At 32.3% G+C, this 24,513-nt stretch overlaps 2 protein-coding genes and 1 long non-coding RNA gene across 3 annotated transcripts; 2 read left to right on the top strand and 1 right to left on the bottom strand.

The window, feature by feature from the left end:
• Positions 1-352: 352 nt before the first annotated feature.
• On the top strand, positions 353-1,130 carry LOC118042362 (major allergen Pru ar 1). Its single transcript, XM_035050009.2, has 2 exons — positions 353-598; positions 708-1,130. Exons 1-2 carry the CDS (start codon positions 415-417, stop codon positions 995-997), a joined length of 474 nt encoding a protein of 157 aa, XP_034905900.1. The 5' UTR covers positions 353-414; the 3' UTR covers positions 998-1,130.
• A 3,638-nt stretch (positions 1,131-4,768) lies between these two features.
• On the bottom strand, positions 4,769-5,743 carry LOC118042364 (major allergen Pru ar 1). The gene is made up of 2 exons (XM_035050013.2): positions 5,396-5,743; positions 4,769-5,298 (listed from the first exon to the last, which is right to left on the bottom strand). The coding sequence occupies exons 1-2, from the start codon at positions 5,577-5,579 to the stop codon at positions 5,006-5,008; spliced, it is 477 nt and encodes a 158-aa protein (XP_034905904.1). The 5' UTR covers positions 5,580-5,743; the 3' UTR covers positions 4,769-5,005.
• Positions 5,744-8,220: 2,477 nt separating this feature from the next.
• On the top strand, positions 8,221-9,468 carry LOC140955839 (uncharacterized). Its single transcript, XR_012170467.1, has 3 exons — positions 8,221-8,393; positions 8,564-8,588; positions 9,364-9,468. It is a non-coding gene; the product is annotated as an uncharacterized lncRNA (long non-coding RNA).
• Positions 9,469-24,513: the final 15,045 nt, after the last annotated feature.

Genomic DNA, 24,513 nt, shown 5'->3' with positions numbered 1-24,513 from the left:
TCATACACGGAACCAGCGAAAACATGAATTATGAAGCATTAATGCCGACTAGGTAGGAAAGAGAATGGTCCCTGCCACTGCTTTCCATTAATACTGGGTTGGCTAAAACTCTGGTAATGTAGTGCACGAGTCAGTACCGCCCTCTAACAACCACTTTCCTCGTTGAAATCGTCTTCTAGAAATTATGTACATGCCGGTAGCTCATCCGCTGCTGATTTTTTTATTTCTAGCAGAATAATTAGCTACTGAATTAGTTGAGTTGGTGCCAGCCACAGTAATGGGCATCACACACTAGCTAGCCCTAACACATTACACCTTTTCTTCTCAATCTCTATATAAATACCAAGCCTTTGTTTTCACTTTGTCACCCATCTTTTCATATCCTTCTCTTCATTGCGTGCTTTAGAAAAAACCATGGAAGTTCTCACGTTCACCGAGGAGTTCTCCAGCCCCGTCGTGGCTAAAAGGTTGTTCACGGCCATGGTTCTTGAGGCTGACACCCTCATTCCCAAGCTCGCGCCGCAGGCTGTGAAGAGTATTGAAACAATCGAAGGAAATGGAGGCCCTGGGACTATCCAGAAGTTGACCTTTGTCGACGGCTAGTTACTTTTCACTTTTTTATTCAATATAACAAAATATCTAATTATTACAACATGAGGAGAAGTACACATTGACAAGGTTTCATCTTTGTTCCTTTTCTTATGCAGGTAAGTATGCGAAGCACAGGATTGATGCAGTGGACAAAGACAACCTCACTCATAGCTACACAGCGGTTGAGGGTGTCACTTTGCTGGACAAATTTGAATCAATTGCTTATGATATCAAGTTTGAGGCCACCCCTGAAGGAGGATGCAAAGGTACATTTGTGAGCAAGTATTTCCCAAAACCAGGTGCTGAAGTAAAGGAAGAGGAAATTAAGGAAGGCAAGGAAAAGGCTGCAGCAGTTTACAAGGCTGTGGAAGCCTACGTCGTCGCAAATCCTCAGGCCTACGCATAATGATACTGCGATGAGACACTCCGGGACACCACTTTGTGATGCATTAGACTATCTAATCACTGTAGTCTTGCCAAATAAGAGTAGCTTCTGCCAATTTCTAATAAATAATAACTGTGAAATTCAGTGTTTTACATCTTTTCAATTCCTGAAAGAAAATCCCCTTAATGCTTTGTGTGTGAAGGGTATGCTCACACCGTATAGGAAAAAAATTGACTTCACTACACATGCACAACTCTCTTTATCATATGTTACCATTAAAAAAATTCGATGTGGACTAAATTGTAATAGTAGTTGTTGATGGCCTACTTTCATTACTAAGTGTTCCTTTAGAAATGAGGTTGAATGTGCGGTGCAACTTGTATTTTCTAGCTAATTAAAAACATCATTTTAATACTTCATATATCTGAAATTGAGGTCAACCTCAAAAATAAATAAGCTTTAAATATCTATATTTTTTGTGAATTTATTTCAATTATTAAATATAATACATCAATTAAAGGTGATAATCTCGGAGGGTTTATAATTATATCAATTAAAGGAATTTTTACAAACTTGGAGGGGATGTGGCCTCCTTTAGTTTATACTAGTTTATTGAACTATGTTTTATAATGGGTCAATATTAATTTTTTTTAAATGTAAAATAAATATTAAATGTATAGAGAATATTTTAAGCATTTTTAGTTTGCCAGTACCAAGTCTTTAGGTCTGATAGCTATGCAAAATCCAAGTACCTCGAGTTTAGCATGGGTGGCAAACCCAAAAAGCTCGTTGCTGGTATGGTTTGTCACCCCAAGATGCTTCGGTCTAGACCCACGCGTCTAAGCTTAGCAACCATACTAAACCCACGCACCTGGGTTTGGAAACCATACGTTTTCTTTCAAATTCATCAAGTCTTCCATTCTTGAGGGCTCCATATCTTTTCTTCCTAATAGCGTGCGATGAAATGATAGATTGTTTCATATAGCAATAGATGCCATAGAGTTGGGTAGAAGAAGCACTGAAAAAAATTAAATAAATTGTATAATGAAACTAAACACATATAGTCTAGTGTTGTTACAAAATATAAAATAATGTTGTCATTGGTGAAAATTCACAAACGACCACCTATTATATTAATGTTTGTTTGCATTGAGTTTGATATATATATATATATATATATATATATCAAACTCAATGCAAACAAACATTAATATAATATATATATAATAGGTGGTCGTTTGTGAATTTATATATATATATATATATATATATATATATAAAATAAAAATTCATAAAAAAAAGAGGGGAAAAAAAGAGATGATATAATTTCTATTAAAGTAATAAGAAATTCATAAACATAAAAAATAAATGATTTCAATAGGAAGATATGATTTGAATATTTAGATCTAAAACATTAGATTAGATTTTTGTGATGATTTGTTGTTTATAAATAAATTATGAACTTGGATTTCTATTAAGAATACTTTAAGGATAGTTTAAATGTTTTCTTTAATAAAAAATAAAAAAAAATTGTAAGTCTCAATATTTTAATTATCACCTGTTCAGATTCTGATAAGCACTACACCTGATTCATATATGAAATTTATATATATACTGGACCCTAGCCTAGACACACCTTAACAAAGCTACCAAAGTCGCTTGGATTTGGTATGGTTGCCAAACCCAAGGCTCGTGCGTCTGACAAATATATCAGGCTTAATTTTCTTGGGTCAGATAGCCATGCATGGGTGCCAAATCGTGCCTGAGTATGGCACCAAACATGGTTGCTAGACCTAAGGCTGTTGAGCCTCGCATTGTTGTCAGACCTAAGTAGCTTAAATCTGGTGTGGTTAGCCTACCCAAGGTGCTTGGATCTGGCAACTCATGTCAAATACAAGCAAACAACAAATAAATAGAGAATAAAATAATGTATTTTAAATATTTAACAGTGTTAAAGGTAAAAAAAACCCCTTGACAACAAGTCTTAATTTTGTTAACCATGGAAATAGAATACTATTTTTACTATGCAAATAATTGTCAAAAGATTATAATACCTTCGCTGAAATGTTTAGTATCAATGAGTCTATAAGAAATACTGAAATACGCCGACAACCAGAGCTTCAATTTTTTCAACCAATAGGGAAAATAAAACTTTAACTTTATATGAAAAGACAACATAAGCTCTATCCCAAGCCTTTAGAGCTTAAAAAATCCACTATGCAAGTCTACAGTGGACTTTGTCTTGGTCCATAATACACTTGCACATGATTACCAGCCCCACAAAGCTTGGGTCTAGCAACCATGCCAGACTTGCGCCCGGGTCTAGCACCAAACATGGTTGCCAACCTCTCTTAGGTCTAGCACCAAATATGATAGTCAGATCCAAGGACCTTGGGTCTTGCATGTTTTTCAAACCCATGGTGCTTGGGTTGCTAGAACGAAGCAAATAACAAATAAACAAATAAAAATTGTGCACTTTAGTTGTTAGGAGAAAGAAAACAAAGAAAAAACACAAATAATCGATCATCAGAGGCAATTTAACCATGATATGTCTACAAGCACCATACCATATGAAAAAGGGCATATCTATGCATCTAGTTATACGGTGGATGACTAGATTTGGCAACCAAAAGGCATCTCACACGCCTAATTAATGGTGCGAGTGTCGCCCACTCATTGGATCATGTGTAACATGGACAATCAGGGGCGGAGCTAGAATTATTTGTTAGGAGGGGCCATAATTAATATAATAAAATATAATATTTATTTTACTTTATTGTACATGAGTTGTAAAAAAACCTGTATAATTTAGTTTTATTCAAATAACTTACTATAAACATATAATGATCTTTGTATGAAGTAAAATGTTTGAAGAAATACCAAATTGAGTCAAAGCAACGAAGTTAATTTCATCTTCATAATATATTTATCACTTTAATGTTGGTCTTTATATCTATCAAATATAAACATACAAAGTATATAAGAAACATTAGCTAAAACGAAGCATTATTTATGTTTGATAAACTTTGAAATAAAGCAAAAAATAACAAAGAACTATTCTCACTAATCAACGTGGGTTCTTTGTAAACTGAGACGCATTGGAGTTGCTCAATCATAACTTTAACATTACACATTGGAGTTAGTTCACTAGGCTGCGAGTTATCAATATTTTTTCTTAAAAAAAATCAAATTCTTCTTATTTTGTTCATGGTTCAACCTAAAATCAAAACATATATCGTAAAAAAAAATTGATAATTTTGGTGATTCTACTAAAAACAAAACATAAAAAAAAAAATCAAAGTATAATCAAAACAAACCAATGAAATATATCTAATTAATTAAAAAAAACACTATAACAAGAATTCAAAAAACAATTGATAAAATTAGCAGATCTAAGAAAAAAATAAAGCAAAAATGGTAGAATTATATAAAAAAAACCTCATCAAATTATTAACAAACATCTCAAAATAAAATAAAAATAGATTTTAAATTTAAGTTACCTTGTTTTGTTTAATGAAAAATAAATTAATTGATGGCTCTACTTCAATTTTTTCATTGAAATTTTTTACTTATAATTTATATTTATATTTTTGTTTTTGGTCGGCTGCAAAATTTATTGTGCAAAGTAATGAATTTATATTTACAAGATTTATATTAGGATACGTAAATTAATTTTAAAAAAAATCAAATTAAAAAATCGCACTTAATTACAATAAAAAAACTTACTTTTGTAGATCTCATCCACACTTAATTACTTTGAAACAGTTTTCTTCGTTCTAAACTTCCATAAGAGAAACCAAAAGCAGAATATTTTATTATTAAAAAAAACGTTTTCTCTTCAATACAGTACCCAACACTAGTGATCAAATGATCAGAACCCCCGCAAGGAGATAATTATTACAAAGCAGAATCCAACACCTTCAACTGAAGTACAAGGAAAGACTTAAGAAACCATCTTGACATACTTATATAGTACTTGCTTGTTTTTCTGCAGCCTTTAATTATTACAAAGTACAGGAATTTTCATGTTCAGGCATCAGGATTTGCCAAGAAGTAAGCTTCGACAGCCTTGAACAGCCCTTCGGTCTTCTTGCCATCCTTCTTGATTTGATCCTCCTTGATCTCAGCACCATCCTTTATATAGTACTTGCTTGTTCTTTTGCAGATGGATCCTCCCTCAGGAGTGGGCACAAACGTATGTTCGAAAATGACTTTCTCAACTCCCTCCATCCAAACGTTAGATTCAATCAAACTGAAGCTGTATGCGAAATTATCTTCATCGATTGTTTCAATCTTCTGCTTCACGTAGGTGAGCCCTTTGCCTGCAAGTGAAATCTACAGCGTTGTTAGCTAGCGATACACTATATATATATATTAGTTACAGCAAGTAGCTAAGAGATGATAGAATTAATGACTTGCCTTCAACAAAAGTGACCTTCCTTATTGTTCCTGGCCCTCCATTTCCTTCAATTATCTCAGAGCTTTTAATTGATTGTGGTAGGATTTTAGGTATGAGAGTATCAGTCTCGAGGCAGTAGACCTTGAAGAGCTTGGCAGGAGGGACAGCGACAGAAAATTCATTTTCAAAAGTGATGAGACCCATGATAACCAAATATTAGTTACAGAGATCACAGAAGAGAGAAATTAGAGGGGGGATTTGAAGCTATGGAGGATGGTTCTGGGGTGAAGAAATGTGAGAATTGGAGGAGGTATTTATAGGATTAGTGTGTATGAACGTCTCATCTGGATCAAAGACTGTTTACAAGTCCCCGCCCCCTTATCGTTCTTCTTTCTGTAGAATTATTGTTCTGGTCAATATAAGCAGCTTTGAAACTAGAGATATTATAAAATTCTCAAGTTGAATATAACTAAACATCATTGTACGAAAAATAATCTTAACTAGATTAATTTAGCACGAATTACGAGGACCGTGATTGCAACCTCCAGTAAGTGAATTAGAGAAAAAAAATTAGTGCTCGGATAATTTGATAGTTCTAAAGTCATTTTCACAAAAATTAGAGCTTGGATCAAAGACGGTTTGCAAGTCCCTGGCTATACACACTTGCATATAAAGCAAGAGGATTGGAATTTGGATAGTTTCTTTACTCCTCATTGAGAGTAATTGCAGGCGCTGAAAATCTATCGTTTTCCATGTTATTTACTGTCACAAAAAGCTCTGATTTGGTCAAGTCCAGTGCCTTCAGAAATTACAAGTAGAAGTCAGGTTAGAACTAGCAGCCATCGAGGACCATTATTCAATGGCCCAGATATTAATTGCCCATTTAAAATCATTATTGCTATTATTCAAAATAAAATATCAATATATTCCACAGAAAAGTACACATTTTTAGTATCATAAAAAATATTTTCTAATCACGGTATTTAAATTTAAAAGAAAAAATATAATTATTTTTTTATCAACATTTATTATTAGCATAATTCTATCAATTATTGATCATTCTATGATGACCACCACTATAATTATCTTAATTTATTTTTTTCTCTAAGTTATTCATAAAAATAACTCTGAAATTATAATTCAAAGTTAGAATTTAATGTTTTACAAGTCATGTAAAATTAACTCTTAATCTGCAAAATCAAGAGATTAACCTATAATTTGCAAGGGATATACATTGATCTCACAATGATATTGTATATCTGTCAGAACTAAAGAATACACAATCCTCTATTAATTCCATCGAATGACGCTTCCTAAGCAGACTTTTCACATACAACAACAAAACTTTAATTTATTTCGCAATCCAAAATCCTTCATTACTCGTAAGAAATTGGTGCACAAGAAATTATAAATAATAATATTTATCGACCTCTATTAAATAACCCTTCATTACACGGGCAACATGAATGTTGAGAAACAATTCGTCCAACACAACAACCATTAAAAAAAATAGTTCGTCAAGAGCCACAATCGTTGAGAAATGGTTCCCATCCAAACTTCCAAAGCAGCAACCATTAAGAAATAGTTCATGCACCAAATCTTATGAAAAAGCCATCATCTGTTGAGAAAGGGTTAACACCAAACACTTTGAAAAATTCTAATCACTAAAGCAATTTATGTGGAAATTCGAGTCAAGATGATCAACTTACATTCAAGTTCCAAATTAATGTTTCAAAAAAAATCTTGAAAAATACAAAGTTTCAATTTAAAAAAATTAGAGCATGGATCTTGATCTGAAAACTAAGAAGTCTAAATTGATGGAAAATGTTGACTTTTGTTAAAATTTAAAACTATTGATATGGTGATTAATGATCAATTTGGTGGCTAACTATGGATTTTGTGACTAGATAAAACATCATTAATAACATTATAATCTGAACATATGGTCTATATGAAAGTTGTAGATAATTGTCTCATCTAACCTAAAATGAATTGGCTTATTTGCACTTTTAGAACTCCTGATATAGATTAAGCAACTATTAGTATCTAGATTGCAGGACAAATTCATATTTCTCTTTTGTTGTTAAAATTTGAACTTAAAAATGACAGTGTTGAGTTTTGGGCTTTTCATGAATGTTTTGGGTCTACATCTTAGCTTTTCATCAAGCTAAACCACACTTGAGTTGGAGGTTGTTAGATCCAGTTATAACCTAAAAATCAAATGATATTCCAGGTCAAACATCAATCGGTCCAAGTAGGATTTCTTCTCTAAACATGGTATTCTCTTTGTCTCTTTACATAAACTCTAATTTCAATAATTAAGCACATCAATCAGTCATTTGAATTGTGAGTCATGTCTATGTTACAAAATTGCATTTAAAACCAAGTACTTACCATAAATTATAGATATCTTATATTGTCAGACTTGTTATTATAAAAATGCTCAAGTTAAGGAATTTAACGATATTTTAAGTGTAATATGATGATATAAAATCTTAATAAAATACACTTTAAGTACTTACTACACCCTTCAACTAGCTTATTACTAGGGGTGTTCAAAAAAATAGAGTAACCAAAAAAACCGAGAAAACCGAATTGAGGTGACAAACCGATTAAACCGATTACTAAAACCAGAAATCTTTCTGGTTCGGTTCGGTTTCAGTTTTACCACCAAAACCGGTGAACTGAACCGGTCAACCCATAAATTACATTTAAAAACGACCTAGTATAAATAGTATAGTAAACCTAAACCTAAATTACATTACCATTCACTTCCTTAGCCGCCGCCCATACCAAACCAAAAAGTCTTCTCACCTTCCTACTTTCCCCTTCAATTTTCATCTTCTTTGCCTCTTACCCCCAGCATATGTCTCTTCTCTAGTCGATCAATAAGCAAATAACCCACATCTCCGCACCCATCCACTAATCTACATCTCATCTAATATACTTGCAGTAAAAAAAAAACTCGAACAAAACCCCTGGCGTCTCTCTTCACTTGTAGCAGAAAGAGTCAAAGAGGTAAAGATTACTGTCTATTCATGTGTTAATTCTGGTCTTCGTGTGTTTGTAAGTTGTACCTGTAACATTTTTTCCATTAAGGTTTTTACATATTTCTTCAGGTGTTAATTCTGTTTAAGTGTTTATCCATTTCTCTAACCTTTACTTCTTCTTTTTCTATTCTTTTGCAGCTAAGGTTTTTACATATTTCTTCAGGTTCGCCCTTTTTTTCCTGGCCCTTTCTCCTTTCTGTTGATTTGTGTTGGATTTGTTGATATTGAGTTCTTGATTGCTTTGTTTAGCATTGTTAACTTTAATATTTATCGATTTATTTTGATTGCTTTGATCTGTATTATCGGTTTTTTTTATTTTTATTATCAGTTATCAATTTGTTTTATCTTGATTGCTTTGTTTAGTTATCAATCTATTTTCTGTTGAATTAATTATTCATTCTAGATTAGATTTTTGTTTTTGTGCTATTGAATTATTTTAGATTTGGAAGTTAGCTGAATTTTTGACAGTTCGATGTCATACAGTATGAACCTGCATCACTTTCTGATTTTTGGATTTGAATTACTCATACTTGATTCAAATATTCCATTGGGGTTGTCTTATTTGAGTTTAATTGAACCTGCATCACTTTCTATTTCTGGTGGATCATGTCCAATTCTCCATGCATTCAACAAAGACTTTGAATCCTGCCCTGTTTGGAATAATTGATTTCGAGCAACATGCTCTTTCATTCACTTTATGATAATGTTTAGTCCTGTTAAGTGCTAATAATTATATAAGAGAGAGATTGCGTAAGAATCCATATGGGGGAGTGAAATAATTCGATGAAAATCTGAATAAGTTAATGGAAATAATTATATAATTGTTTTAGGTAATTAATTTACTTTGCCTTGTTAATTCCCTTTAAAATTTTGCATACTTAATTCTTTCAATAGTTGAACTCTAATATGTTGCTAATTTGCTAGCGTTTTTTTTATAGCATTATCCTTGCTGAAATTTTTGGATGCTACCGTTGCTGGAATTTTTGGATGCTGCCGTTGCTGGGTTTTTTTTTTCTTCAAAGTTCAAACTATGCCGGATGTTTTAGATAATTTATTGTTGGTTGCTAATGTATTTTCATGTTAATGTTAACTTTTCTAGTGCGAACGGACTTTTAATTTGAGGTGTTCAAATTTAATCATGCATTTGCATATTGCATTGATTTAGCACTTTGGAAAGCATATTTTAAAAGTCAGCCAATTTGCATCTATGTGGGATTTTAATTTTTTCCAAAATTCATGTCCAGATTTTAATTCATGTTAAAAGTTAGCCAATTCATATTAATAGTCAACCATGTATAAAAGAGAAACAGAGTTGTGTTGTTGTTGCTGAAAAACTACGCAGGATGTAAATTTTAAAAAGCTGAACATCAGTTTGCAGCTGTTTGCTTTGAATTTTAAAGCTTAATTTAATGTAAGGCTAAGCCAATTTAAAAGAAAACCAAAAAAAAAAAAACGCATATATGATGGGATTAGGTTTCCCGGTTTTTTCCTAAAAAAACTGGATTTAACCGAACCGGACCAGTGCGGTTTGAACCGGTTTCTGGTCCGGTTCGGTTAATTTTTTCCAAGCAGATAATAATCCGGTTTGGTTGGTTTTTTGAGCCTAAACCAAACCGAACCGAACCGTGAACACCCCTACTTATTACTAGTCCTAGTAATTAAAACATTAGAATAGAAAAAACAATTTACAAAATCTAAAATCAAGACATTCATTATTTTACTTCCACTAATCAATTCAAATAAACAAACTCTCTGTAGATTTATATTTCGGTCATGTACATTTTAATTAAGATATTAATAAACTTTTTTTTGTGTTTAATATATTAACAGATAGTTATGAGCTTTGCTTAGAAGAAAAAAAAAAATTGTTGTAATCTTTTTCTAAGGTTAATTTCATTTGGTTAGGATATATATATATATATATATATATATATATATATATATATATATATATATCATTTTCATAAATAACATAGCTTAAAAAAAAAAAAAAAAAACAAGCTGGCTAGCCCTATAACATTAGGTGTTGAGACACTGTGAGCTTAGTAACTCAGGTTGCAGATACTTAAATGTAGATAATGCGATGTTTAATTCCTTTAAACATTTTTCCCAACCTATGTAATAAGCTTTGAGCCAATAACTTCCAGGTCAATTAATTTTAGGTTATTAGGTGTTAAGACACCCCTTCATGCTTAATTGCTTGGTTAAAGAGACTATAAAATTGAACTTATCTATGTATTTATTTTATTAGTTAATTATATATATAATCTATCATTCTTTTAGTTGCTACCTATGACAAAAGAACACAAATAATATAATAATTCAATTTGTAACGCACGAACTTGTGTTAAGGTATATGTGTGAAGAAGATGGTTTACAAATACTTGCAACGTGTCTTAAGATTCATCTCAAAAGTAGAGTTCCTCTTTACTAGTAATAATTATGTCAAATTGTTTTAATAACATCAAGAAGAAAATGTATTTTTATTATTATTTCAACTATCCTATAACAACCCGGCTTTTTCATAGCCAAAAAATTGATGGATTTTTTTTTGTAAGTTGTTATATTCTTGATGCTTTTCACAATATCATTTTGTTAATTTATAAATGCATTTCATTCATTAACAAGATATAACCCACATAGAGTAATGTAAATCAACATCCCATAAAAGTGACAATACACATTTTCACAACAATATTTAAGGTTTATCGTAATAGATTTCATCTCTTAGTGTAGTGCAATACCTATGTGATTTCACAACATAACATTCTTATAAAAAGAGAAGATCACATACATACATTCATTATATCATGTTTATAAGATCGTACTTTTGCATCTGTATTCCATAACAATTTTTTATTCAAGTCTTTACAAAAGTGTCAAATGACAAATATTCAACCAGTTCGTCCATACTTATCAAATACATAACACCTAAAACATACTATTACATAACACCTTTCAAAATATGTAAACCCATGGAACGAGCTTTCATATGCACCTTGATTGTGTGATGACCCTATTACAGAAACAACATGGATACAAGAATTGTAAATAAGCTAAACATGATAATAAACAACTAGAGGAAAGTTATCGTTACTTTTCATTATCAACTTAGAATGGGTACATTCCTTCTTTTACTTCTCTTATGCATTGTACAATCCTTATTATTTTGTTAAATGTATTATTCTCACTCATATACCCCAACCTCCCCATAAGAGTTGTGGGGCTAAAGTTTAAACATCAGTCGGGGTTAATTACTTCACTTTAACCTAGTTATCCACAATGGATATTTTTAACCATAGCTAATCACAACAGTCAAACTCAGTCATCCTTCTCGGATGCCATTAACCAAAACTAATCACAAAATCAAACTTGTCATCTCTTACAGATACCATCAACTAAAATCAATCATTATAATCAACTCGGTCATCCATCTATGATGTCATTAGCCAAAGCTAAATTCATAATCAACCCGGTCATCCCTCTATGATGTCATTAACCACAATTAATCATCAGCGCAACCTGGCCATCCATCTAGGATGTTATTAGCCGAAGCTAATCATCAACGTAACTCGACCACCATTAGCCAAAGCTAATCATCAACGCAACTTGGCCATCCATCTAGGATGTCATTAGTCGAAGCTAATCATCAACTTATCCTAACCATCCCTCATGATGCCATTAGCTGAAGCTAATCATAATACTTGTTCAACATTCTATAACAGTTTAACACATTATTTCTCAATAGTAGATGATTCATAATACTTGTACAAACGTTTGATAACAATTTAGCATTCCTTATAACATAATAGTAGATTCTTTGTACTACTTGTATGAACATTCCAAAATAGAATACCATTTATTATAACACAATAAAAATTTTTTATAGCACTCATACAATCATTTCATAACAGTTTAACATGCATTATATCACAATACTAGATCATTTTGTGATACTTGTGCAACATTCCATAACAGTTTAGTACTAGATATAACACAATAAAGGCCTTTCATAATAAATTCATTTCGGGGAATTAATGTTATGCTAGAAAGGGTGAAAGCCACCTACTTGTTTCCTTTATTAGGTGTCTTCGTTCGGTTGCAGGTTCGATCCTAGTCGCACCACCTAACACATTAATGATCATAAATCAACACATTTGCATTTGATAATCACATAACTAGTCACAATACATATTCCAAAAATACTCATGATCACATTCAAGTGATTCACATATTACACAATCATACAATGAAATCATTACAAGCATTTATGTCATTTCTGACATGGAAGTCTATCGCAAAAAAATATTAGTTAAAGTTGATTCGCTGGTGATGTAAAATTCGACAGCGAAACTAATTCACTGGTAATGTAGGATCCGGCAACAAAAATCGATTCGCTAGTGATATAAGATTCAACAGCAAAAACTGATTCACTAGTGACATCGCAATTGACAGTGAAAATTAATTCATTGGCGCTCAAGATTCGGCAACAAAAACTGATTTGTTGATGACTCCGGATTCGGCAGCAAAATCCAATCCTCTGGTTGGCACATGAAATTGTAGCGTACTTAGTGTATTGCTTACTCAAAAATCATTGATAAAAATTAAGTCACTGTCGATTCACAAATTGTCAACACAACCAAGTTCTATGGTTGATGCTGAAATTGTTATCACACATAGGCTACTGTTGACGCAGGAATCGTTGACAAAAATTGAGTCACTATACCACCTCAGAAATCGTCAATGCAACCTAGTTCTATGGCTGACACTGAAATCATCAGCATACATAAGCTACTATCTACACAGGAATCGTTGAAAAAAACTGAGTTATAGCCAACGCAGGAATCGTCAACACAATCTAGTTCTACGGCTGATGTTGAAATCATCAATGCATATAGACTACTGCTGATGCAAGAATCGTTAATGAAAACTAAGTCACTATTGACTCAATAATTGTAAATGCAAGCTAGGTCATTGTTGATTCAGAAATCATCAGCAAAGAGGTGAGTCGTTTCTAGTTTTGCCCTCCCCCTAGGCTATGCGTAAGATTTATGTTATGCTTTTCTCCTTTGTAACACTTTCTAGCTAAGACTTGGACACATACTGACAACAACCACATTAAATCTCTATCACAAGGCATCAACAATGCACAACCCAATCCTAACTTGCTTATTTGATCTAGGTTCTCCTTATTACTACTTGTAATTATACAAATTCATTCATCATAAAAACAAGATCAACGGATTATCATGGGATGATTTCCATTTCAACTTAACATGCTCCTAAGGGTTTAACAACAATACAATCCTACTCATTCTATCTCATTTTCGCAAGTATAATCATAATAATTTATCACAACCATATCTTCATTCATCTTATCCATGTTTATGTAATTCCATCAATCTCACAACAAAAATCAGAGCATTATCATCACTACAATTTATGTTCCAACATACATATATTTTTAGGAATTCACAACATCACATTCCATGCACTTCATTATTTTGTTTTACATTTCATGTAAGTTCATCCATCATATGTGAACCATCAAGGCACTAGTCATCCACTTACATTTTGTTTTAGTTTAAACATGTTTTTAGGAGTTCAACAAGGTCATTATTATGTATTTCATCACACAAACACATTTTATCCAACCCTTCAACTATGGTCACCCCTCTTTCAAGTTTGTTCATTCTAATTTGTTCATTTCTCTTATTGAATGTTCTAGAGTTCGGTCCCTTATTCAACACCATTTTCATGCCTCTTCCTAGTCTAGTTTTCCTTAGCAATTGGTGTAAGAATCCTAAGGGATTTTGTGGTTTGTTTTTCTCTTTCTATCCAGTTTCTTTCTTCCCTCACTTGTTGTCCAATTGGTCTGCTACACTTCCTCTCCTCCCATGTTTTCAGTCATCAACCTAACTTTTTCTAGCTCTTCTTTACTTAGACACTTAATGCAGGGGACATGCAGTTGGTGTAAGAGTTTTCTTCTTAGAAGGGGTGGTTGTTGTTATTATAGTCAAAGCTAATGGCCGGTTATAGGGTAGGGGTATAGACTCCTTCTCCTTCCATGGCTTTGACCACCTTTGTTTTTCTCAGTCTCCCTTCTTTTTCAACATTCAAAAGAGGTGTATGCAACTGAGTTTCTGGGTTTTGCTTTGGGAAAGAGGAAGATTGTTGCAACCAAGGTTGTTGGCCGCCTATTTGGAAAAGAGGAAGGGTCACCTTCCCTCTCTCCTTGTATTTATACCCCCTCTTAAATGAGGGGGGTGTTTGGGTGCTATATATCTTTGGTTCTTATACCTATTTTGAGTTATCCTATGCTAGTTTCTATTCTAATTCTCCACTAAGATAGCCCGACCCTCTTCCTTTAGGATTTTCTCTAAGGCTGGTCAGTTTATATCCTTTAATTCTTTCTAATATTGGTCAGCTAAAGACTAAATTTTTTTGTCAGGTTTTACAAAATGCATGGATATATCAACGTACATAGCCGTTGTTGACTCAGAAATTATCAATAAAAACTATGTCATTGCCGATTCAGAAATCGACAGCGATTGTAGAGTTGTTTTTGGCTTTACTTTTTTTTTTTGTTGGGTCTTTACATATCCTCTCCCTCTAACAAAAATAAGACAATGTTTGTTCTCAATATTTAAAGTTAGAAATGCAGAGTATAAAAGACATTACCTAATAGTACAACTACTAAAAAACATGAAACAAACTTAAACAAATATAATAATTAATGAAACAAAAAAATAATATATTATAGGTAAAAACAAAAGACATAAATATTTACACACTAAGGCTCAAACTCAATCTATGGTTTATATGACTTTTCTTGGTTGACTAGTCTATTCAATTTATGGATTGATCAAATTTAGAAATGAAAGTTTATAGTTGATCAATCAATTGTTCAACAGTTGCATCAGATTATGATTCGTGGTGTCAAAGATGTTATAAACTTTTGTTCCACAACATGATTAAAAAAAGACAACAAATTATTATAAAAATCATTAACATTTAATGTTCAATTAGGTGTAGGAGGAAATCAGAATTATCTTTTCGAATGTACCTAAACTAATTGGTAAGGAAATAAAGGTGTCAAAATGTTCAAGTATTATAGCTATTTGTTTAGACATTGTCAAGACCATTAGTTCCTTTCCAATTGTTTTTCCATTGATGTTCTCATTGGCTAAAGCTTTTGGGATGATATCCAAAAATTGATTGTCTTCTAAAAATACAACTATTAACACATTTTCTATTGACCTAAGGTTGCCTCCTCCATACACTAAATGAGTATTTCTCTCAATTACTACCAGACCTATATGATTTGCTGATTTTAAAACCTCATTTTCTTTTTAGGATCGAACCAACAAATATTTTTATTTTAATAGTTAAGGATCTTGTTATTTTTACACTCTCTTATACTCTTTAAATGTATAAAAATATTTATAGACATGGAAAACGAGATGCAATCATATCACTTATATGGATAAGTCAATTAGAGGGTTTTTTTATTTGATTTAAAACATGTATATGTATAAGTAGATGTGATTATGGTTCACATCTTCTCTAGGTTTTACATCCAAGAATAACTTAGCTCTTTATAGATTCGGGATAGGCTTTCCATCTAGTTTTTTTTTTAAAAAAAACTAACAAACAAGATTTTTTTAGTAAGATTCCTAAGACCATGTCTAGCATATTCTTTATGAAAATAGGGTCATATGATTGAAAGGAAATGGTATTAATGCATTTGACTTGAACCAACATAATAGATTGAATATAAAATAATTGTTGTATATGGATCAAGACTTGAGGTATGAGTCCCTAATATTTGAGTCATAAAAGGCTATATGAGATGATTTATACACTCAAAGGATTAATATAAATAGCTCTAGTTAGGTACTCACCTTTAGCTTAGAGCAACCATAAGGGATAGAAATCATGAAAACAAGTATGCAATTGATAACTTGAAGAGATAGGGTTTAAAAGGACGAGCCTCCAAGTGATTTTATATAGATGATGTCACCTCCAAATATGTATAACTACTTGGTGAGATAGAATATTAAATTACTTGGTGAGATAGAATATTAAATATGTGATATATAAGACCTTGAGTTAGGGTATAAAGAATGGAATGCAAGTAAAAGTTTGAAACTGGAAAACTTTAGTTAGTGTAGTATGTGTTACAAAATATAATGAAGGAATTAAACTTCTGGTTATTAACTTGTATGAACTATAAATAATGTGAATTGAGTCTTTGTTGGGTTGCAAGAAAAAGCCTAATATAAGTATTATGTTTTGCAAAAGCATATTTTGCATGATCTAGCCAGGGAATGGAAGAACCAAATTCAGGGAATGGACGAACCAAATTCAGAGCTGATACTTTGACATACTTTTATATTGTATTGATCATACTAAGTAGATCAATCTATAAATATAATTTAGTAAAATAAAATATAAATTATCATATAAGTACATAATTGTATTGTTTCTTTAAGTAGGGCAATAACGTTTCAAAGAATTTTAATATATAGATATTGATGTAAAATTTATTGGATTGATTGAATGGCCTAAGACCATTACTTGAATATGATTTGTTGTGGGAAAGATTCATAATCCCTACTGATTGTTATACAGGTTATTGGACAAAAGGAACTCTGTCAAAATTTCATTAGGAATCTAATATGACAATTTCAATAAACAGGTTTTAATATTTATATGAATGGTGTTAATGGGAGTAGCTATGCAATTTAGAAAAAAAAATTGCCATTTTTTCATGATTTCAAGGCTTATAGCATCATTATAACATTGAAAATTTTACAAGGCGTTATATACAAACTATATTATACTTCCAAAATATTTCAATTTCTCTATCAAGAATTAAACCTTCCTTTCTCTGTTTTAATTTGTTATGACACATTACCACTAGCATAATTCATATTATAGCCCTCGCCCGTATGGCCAGCTCATTTTCAAGTAATAGCACCTTCTTTTGTGGTCGACTCAATTACACACAATTTATCTCTACCATTATGGCCGACTAAAAGTACACACAATTTGTCCAGGCCATTGCGGTTGATTTAAAATACACATAATTAGTTATTTACAGTGTGACCAACTTAAAATACATATAATTAGTCCTTACAAGTGCGATCAACTTAAAATACATATAATTAGTACCTATTGGTACGATCAATTTAAATTTTCTTCATAACCATTTAATATTTTATAGTACTCATTTATGCATATAAAAAGTCTAGTAAACACACTACTTGAATTTAAAAAGGGGAGGTTAATGGACACCTACCTAACACTTTGGTTGTGTGAGCTTTCGTAGTCGTGGGTTCCACTTCAAACATACCATTAAATAATTGTTTTTAAGAAGGCATCCTAATTAGTAGTCATATCATTTTGACCCATCTATTTATAATTATTTAAACACATCATTTTCATTTCCACACTAACAATTGCATTTACAAAAATCACATACTTTCCCATATTACACATCTTACTTCCAAACATGAAATTCCACACTTCCATACAACCAAAAAACATGAAATCACCAAAATTAATATAATTTTTTTGAGTTTCTAAACTTCCATCTTTTCAAAACACAACAATAATAATCAAACTTGTATCAACCTAAATTGTAATATCTCTAACCAATTTTAAGCACTCTCAACATTGTAAAAACACCAAACTCCACACAATTTTGTTAAAATTCCATACTTCCATCATTCTAGAATATAACAACAATAACTCAACCTCTTAGCAATTAACATTACAATATTCAAAACCAATTTTAAGAATTTCAACATCATTAAAACACCAAAATCAATATCATTTAGTCAAATCTCTAAACTTCAATCATTCTAAAATATAACAACAACAATTCAACCTCTTAGCAATCCATATTACAATGTTCACAACCAATTCAAAGTATTCATAACATCATTAAAACATCTAAATGAACACAATTTAGTCAAATTTCCATACTTCAATCATTCTAAACTATAAAAACAACAACTCAAACTCTTAGCAATCCACATTACAATATTCAAAACTAATTTTAAGCATTCTCAATATCATTAAAGCATCAAAATCAACAAAATTTAGTTAAGTCTCTATACTTCCATCATTCTAAAATATAACACTAGTAACTCAAACTCTTAGCAATCCATATTACAATATTCAAAACCAATTTTAATCATTCCCAACATCATTAAAAAATCAAAATCAATATAATTTTGTTAGATTTTCAAATCCTCCAAAATTTCTAACCATGGCTGGCCACTTTAATTATTTAATTTCAATAATTAGTTTCAATTTCTTTAATTTACTTCCTATTACACAATTTTCCACACCAAATCAACAAAGGGTTTATTCAAACTACCATTTCCATACATATTTCACAAACCCTAAAAATTTTAATATCAGGATTTTCATTCCCCTTACCAAAATGAAAGAAAAAAAATGAAATTAATTGAAAGTATGCTCCTTACCTTTACTAGTTTAACTCAAGTTAATAGTTCTTATTGAAGGAAACATAAAATCCTCCAATCTCTCTCTAAGGTTTTCAAGCTAGGGTTTTTTTCATTTGTGGGAATCACATGAATTCACTATCATTCATCTCATTTGACTTGAGAAAGAAGAAGATGAAAAGTTAATTTTGTAAACTCTTCCTCTACCATCTTTGCTACTGCCAGCTTTATTATAATGAAGGGGAGATAATTTTTCCTTTATTTATAACAATGCCACTAGTTTAAGTCTTGTATGTGTATTTCCATAAAGTCTCTGACTGTTTATAATTTTTGCGTTTAAATTTATATTATTTTGTTCGAGGTTTTTTGCTAATTTATGTGGGATTTTTCTACCTCTTGTAATAAAAATTTCCTTTAAATTTATTATCTTTTGGTTAGATAATACACTATTAAACATGCAACATTTGTTGATAAGATAAATATGCCTCCAATTGTTCTCCATAACATTACAACACCTTAGCTATTTGCAATGTAAAGAGTGGACGTGATCGACCCAATAAATTCATAGAAAAGTAACTAATATATATTCATCTTAGTAGCACTTGACTATTTTATAAAATAGAATGAAGAAACTTTCTACATCTATGTTACTCAAAAAGTGGTTCAAGAATTTATCTAGAACGACATCATCTATCAATATGGTTTGCAAGAGGTGATGGTGATTGGTAATGCCTAAAATCTTAATAGAAAAATGATTCAAGATTTATATCGACTGTAGAAGTTCAAATATCTTAATTCCTTGCATTATACCTAAAGTGAATAGAGCAATATATGCAATAAATGAGAGCATAAAGAAGATCATGTAAAAAAATATTTTATACACATTGCATGGTTATCAAATTATTGTAATAACATGTATATGAGAAACTCCATACTCTTTAGTGTACAAAATAAAAGTAATGATATCCCTTAAGGTGGATATACCTTTTATAAGAGTATTTAGAGAAACAAAGTTACAACAATTATATGGACAAGGTTTAGTATGAACATTTGAACTTTGTCAGTAAAAAGAGGTTGGCCACAATTTGCTTGGGTAGTTGTATATGAAGAGATTAGACAGTTCTTATGACATGCAAGTATGCCTATGAGTGTTTGATGAAGGAGATTTGGCATTGAAAAAGATTTGGCTAGTTCTTAGGAAGGATCAAAGTAAATATGCATCTAGTTATAAGGGTCTTTATATAGTTAATAAGATATTTTCAGGAGGAGCCCTTAATTTCATAGATATAGATGGAAGAGTATTGTTGAAACTGGTAAATTTAGATATTATAAAGAAATATCATGCTTAAAGTTTTGCTCTCTTCACCCAACACAACAAAGTTAAAATTTTGGCCAAATTATATTTAAAGTGTTTATTTTATTATTGTTTGTCAATTTTTTAAGCCATAATTATCATATTTCTAAAAATGAATCGTATCAGTTAGTTCATTGAATGACCAATATTAATAGTAATTGTTTAAACTTGACAAACAAAAAAAAAGAAATAGAGAAATAAAGGGATGAGTTTTATTTCTAGACTTAATAAGCAACAAGGATATTTTAAAGAATAAATTTGATCATAATGACAAAATAAATGTTTGACAAAGAAGGATATTAAAGTGATTTATGACAAGGCTATGTAAGAATGAAATGTGGGATGACATGTTATTGGGAAATAAGAACTAGAATAGTAGAAAGCAATTTTGGGGCAAATAAAACCTCTGAATGTGATATAAAGTAAAAACAAATCATGATAGAAAAGTATAAGGCTCAAAACCAGGTCACTTACTCAGAAACCAAAATCAAGTAAATAAATTAGCCTAATATTATGATAATTATAAGTGAGAATCGAGACAATAGCCAAAGATGATAAGAGAAAGTTGGCATATTTCATGGAGACTATGTTTTTTTATTTTAAGGGTAGTCATATCTCGATGAGGTTGTTTATTTTATTTTCAGAATAGTTGCCTCTTGATGAAACTGTTTATTTTATTTTCAGAATAGTTGGCATTTTTTTTTTTGTTGAAATGTTAGAATTTATATATCAAAATATAAACAAGCTGGATGACCAACGACAGAGAAACATTTGTACAAAACAAGCTTATAGGAACAAGCTCCCAGAAAGCGCATGAGAATAATACAATTATACCAATCCCTTGGTTATTTTAGGAACCCAAAAACTACAAGTGCCTAGGATAACCAAGCAAAATAAAACCAAGCAACAAGACCATTTACACAGGACAAGTATATAAATACAAAAGAAAAGTTGGCCTATAGCTTACAGGCCCACCAGTAAAAGACAAAAAGAAAAACCAAGGTATGCATGGGGCATGCATATACGTAACACCAGAGCTAAAGAAATTTGTCAAGAACCAAAGACTTCATCCCATAAAAACAGAAGCCCTACTTCGACAAATTGTAGTAAAGAGTGATCCCTCTCATGAAAGTGGAAGATGGTGTAGAACAAGACTTGGAAACTCCTAAAGACTATATTGACATCTCTTGAATTTCCAAAAAAAATTCTACGATTCCACTCCTCCCATATTAAGTAAACCACTATTCCCAGGGACACCCTTCTCATTTGAGATGCCATGTTCTTTTTCTTTAGGTGTAACTAGCAAAGAGCACTAGACAGGGAATTCATAACCCTGGATATCCCTAACTAGGCTGTGATCCTAGACCACAGTTGGCGTGGCCATCCACAAAGAAAAAATAGGTGCCTGTGGGATTCTTCCTCTTACCTACAGAACACACAGGTGAGGTCAATAGGGATGAATTTTAATCGATCATGAGTGCGTAGTTTTCCCAAAGCAGCCAACCATAAAATGAAACTGTACTTAGGCAAGGATCATTGCTCCCAAACCACCCGATGCCATGAAATAGAAGCACTTACTGGTTTAAAGAATTGTTAGGCATGAGCTAGAAAGAGGCCTGGACTTGAAGGCCAATTAGTCATCAATTGAACACTTGCGTTGGCACTGCAACTATGCTGGGAAATAAGATCTCGAATAGAAAGGATGGATTTCCACAGTGGGGAGGATTGCTGATTGAGTTGAACAGTCCAAAGCTCATTATTGCACAAATAATAGTGATGCACCCAATGAATCCAAACCGAATCCGTTTTAAAATGAAGATTCCAAAGCTGCTTAGCAAGGAAGCTTCTATTGCGAGCTCTAAGATCAAAGAGACCAAGACCTCCTTCCTTTTTAGGCAAGCAGAGAAATTTCCATGCAATTAGAGCTGAACCATGTCTCCTGGTGTCCCTTGTCCATAAAAAATTCCAGCAGATGCTGGTGATTTTGTGGAGAACAACTTCTATTATGGGAAATATGTTTAGCCAAAAGTGGACTTTGCCATAAAACACAGATCGAAGAAGCTCAAGGCGGCCAGCATATGAGAGATGCTTACCAATCCAGCCTTGAACTGTCAACTCCAAGGCATTTAATAGAGGAGCAAATTGACTAGCTAGTAACCGGTGGAGACTCAAGGGAACCCCTAAATAAGTAAATGGAAAAATTCCTTCCCTGAAGCCTAATTCAGCAAGTATGGCTTGCCTGTTAGCATCCCTAACTCCACCAAAGAAGATAGAAGATTTCTTAGGATTTATACGTGAGAGCATTTTTTTCATTTTAAGGGTAGTTATCTTTCATGAGACTGCTTATTTTTTTTTTAGGGTAGTCATCTCTTGATAACACTATTTATTTATTTATTTTTGTTTATTTTAAGGATAATCGCCTCTTAATAAGCATGTGTTGTTGTTCTCTTTTGTTTTAAGTTATAGGTAATCGACTCTTAATAAGGTTGTTTCATTTAATGTTGAGCAAAGCTTACTTTCTTTTCTAATGTTAGCTTTCTTTTCTTTACAAAATTATAATATAAAGTTAAATAAAAATAAATTTTTCAATGTCTTTGTACTATAAATATTGTAAGGAGATGGAAAATATTATAACTCATTTTTTATCCCTTAATTTTTATAAGATGTTTTCAAAAATAAAAATAAATAAAATAAAAAATAATGAGTGTAATGATAAGCAAAAAAAAAAAAAGTGGGCCAGATAAGAAGATAAGAAAATAGAGGGATAAGGAGATTGAAAGATAAAAAGATTAGAAGTTAGGTAGATAAGGAGATAAGAAGGGATAAAAATATAAATAGAGAATGAGTTATAAATATGACCATCCAGTTGAAGAAAAGAAATAAGAGAAAACCCATATCTCTTAGCCAAAATTACAACAACCTTTTTTTATTATTATTATTCATTTTCTTTATCCTTGTAAGAACCAACTAATGCAACTCCTCTACCATCTCCTCTGTTGAAGTCAATCTTCTACATTCGTAACAAAATGCTAAGCCTTTGTGGAGGGGTAGTTCAACTGCAATAGCTGCTCACAAGCTGGCACTCGGATCACAGTCCTTTTACAGCCAATGCATATGATTTTTTCAGACAGAAAGCTGAGCTTGTCCACTGGGCAAATATAGTTTGGGAGCAGTGGTCCCTTTCAAGACATAGCTTCTCCCTATGGCTGGCAATGCTGGGCAAGCTGCGAACGAGAGATCGTCTGCAGTTTCTCTCCCCAGACCCTATATGCCCTCTTTGTCAGAATGCTGATGAGTCTCATGCTCACCTCTTCTTCAATTGTGAATGGTCGTCTTCTCTTTGGAGAAAGACCAGACTCTGGCTCAAGATTCACCACAATATGCCTTCCTTAAGCAGAGCTACCCAGGTTTTACAAAACACTAACAAAGGGCTACAACCGAGAATGAGAAGGGTATCCCTTGTTGTTCTTGTATATTTGATCTGGGAGGAAAGAAACACGAGAATTTTTTACAACACTGGTAAATCAGTTGAGGCTATTTTCTGGAAATTTCAGATTCTGTTTTACACTATACTGTACTTTCATGAAAAAAATCTCCAGGCCTACAGTGTTGCATTCTAAATGGATCGGTTGGAGAAGATTCATGTGCATGGTCCTGCTTTTGGTTTTTCTTGTACCTTCATGGATTAACCTTCCTCGTTCCTGCATGGAGTACAAGTAGTTTGGGGATTAGCATGGTTGGCTGGTTGCTTGCACGTGCATGGGCTTCTGCTTGGATCCCCGTCCTGCTTTGATTATTTAATGTATGGATTTTTAAAGTTGTCTTGGCTGTTTCTCTGGGAGGCTGCTATTGGCCATGGCTTTTCACGCCCCTGCATGATAAGGCTCATGGATGACATAGGGGTTGTTGTGATGCTGTTTTGGTTATGGGATAGATGTTGCCGCCTTGGCTTTCGGCAGCTTGTCTTGGCTTGGGTGGTAGTAATTGGCTTGGCTGGCAATACATCCGATTACTTCTAGCCTTGGGGTTGCTTATTTTATGTTCTTTTCAATGGGAGCATGTTCCCATTTTAGTTCAAGGGTACTGGTTACCCTCATCACTGTATATATATTTTGTGTTTTTGCTACTTTTGTGGCTTTGTTCCTTTGATCTCAATATATTCTTACATTTGATCAAAAAAAAAAAAATTAACCCACCATTGAAACGCCACCCAAACCATCATGAACTAGACCAAAGATAACATCTCACCACAACCA

Source organism: Populus alba, chromosome 8, assembly GCF_005239225.2.
Source record: "Populus alba chromosome 8, ASM523922v2, whole genome shotgun sequence".
NCBI lineage: Eukaryota > Viridiplantae > Streptophyta > Magnoliopsida > Malpighiales > Salicaceae > Populus > Populus alba.
This window is presented reverse-complemented; position numbering and strand designations above follow the sequence as displayed.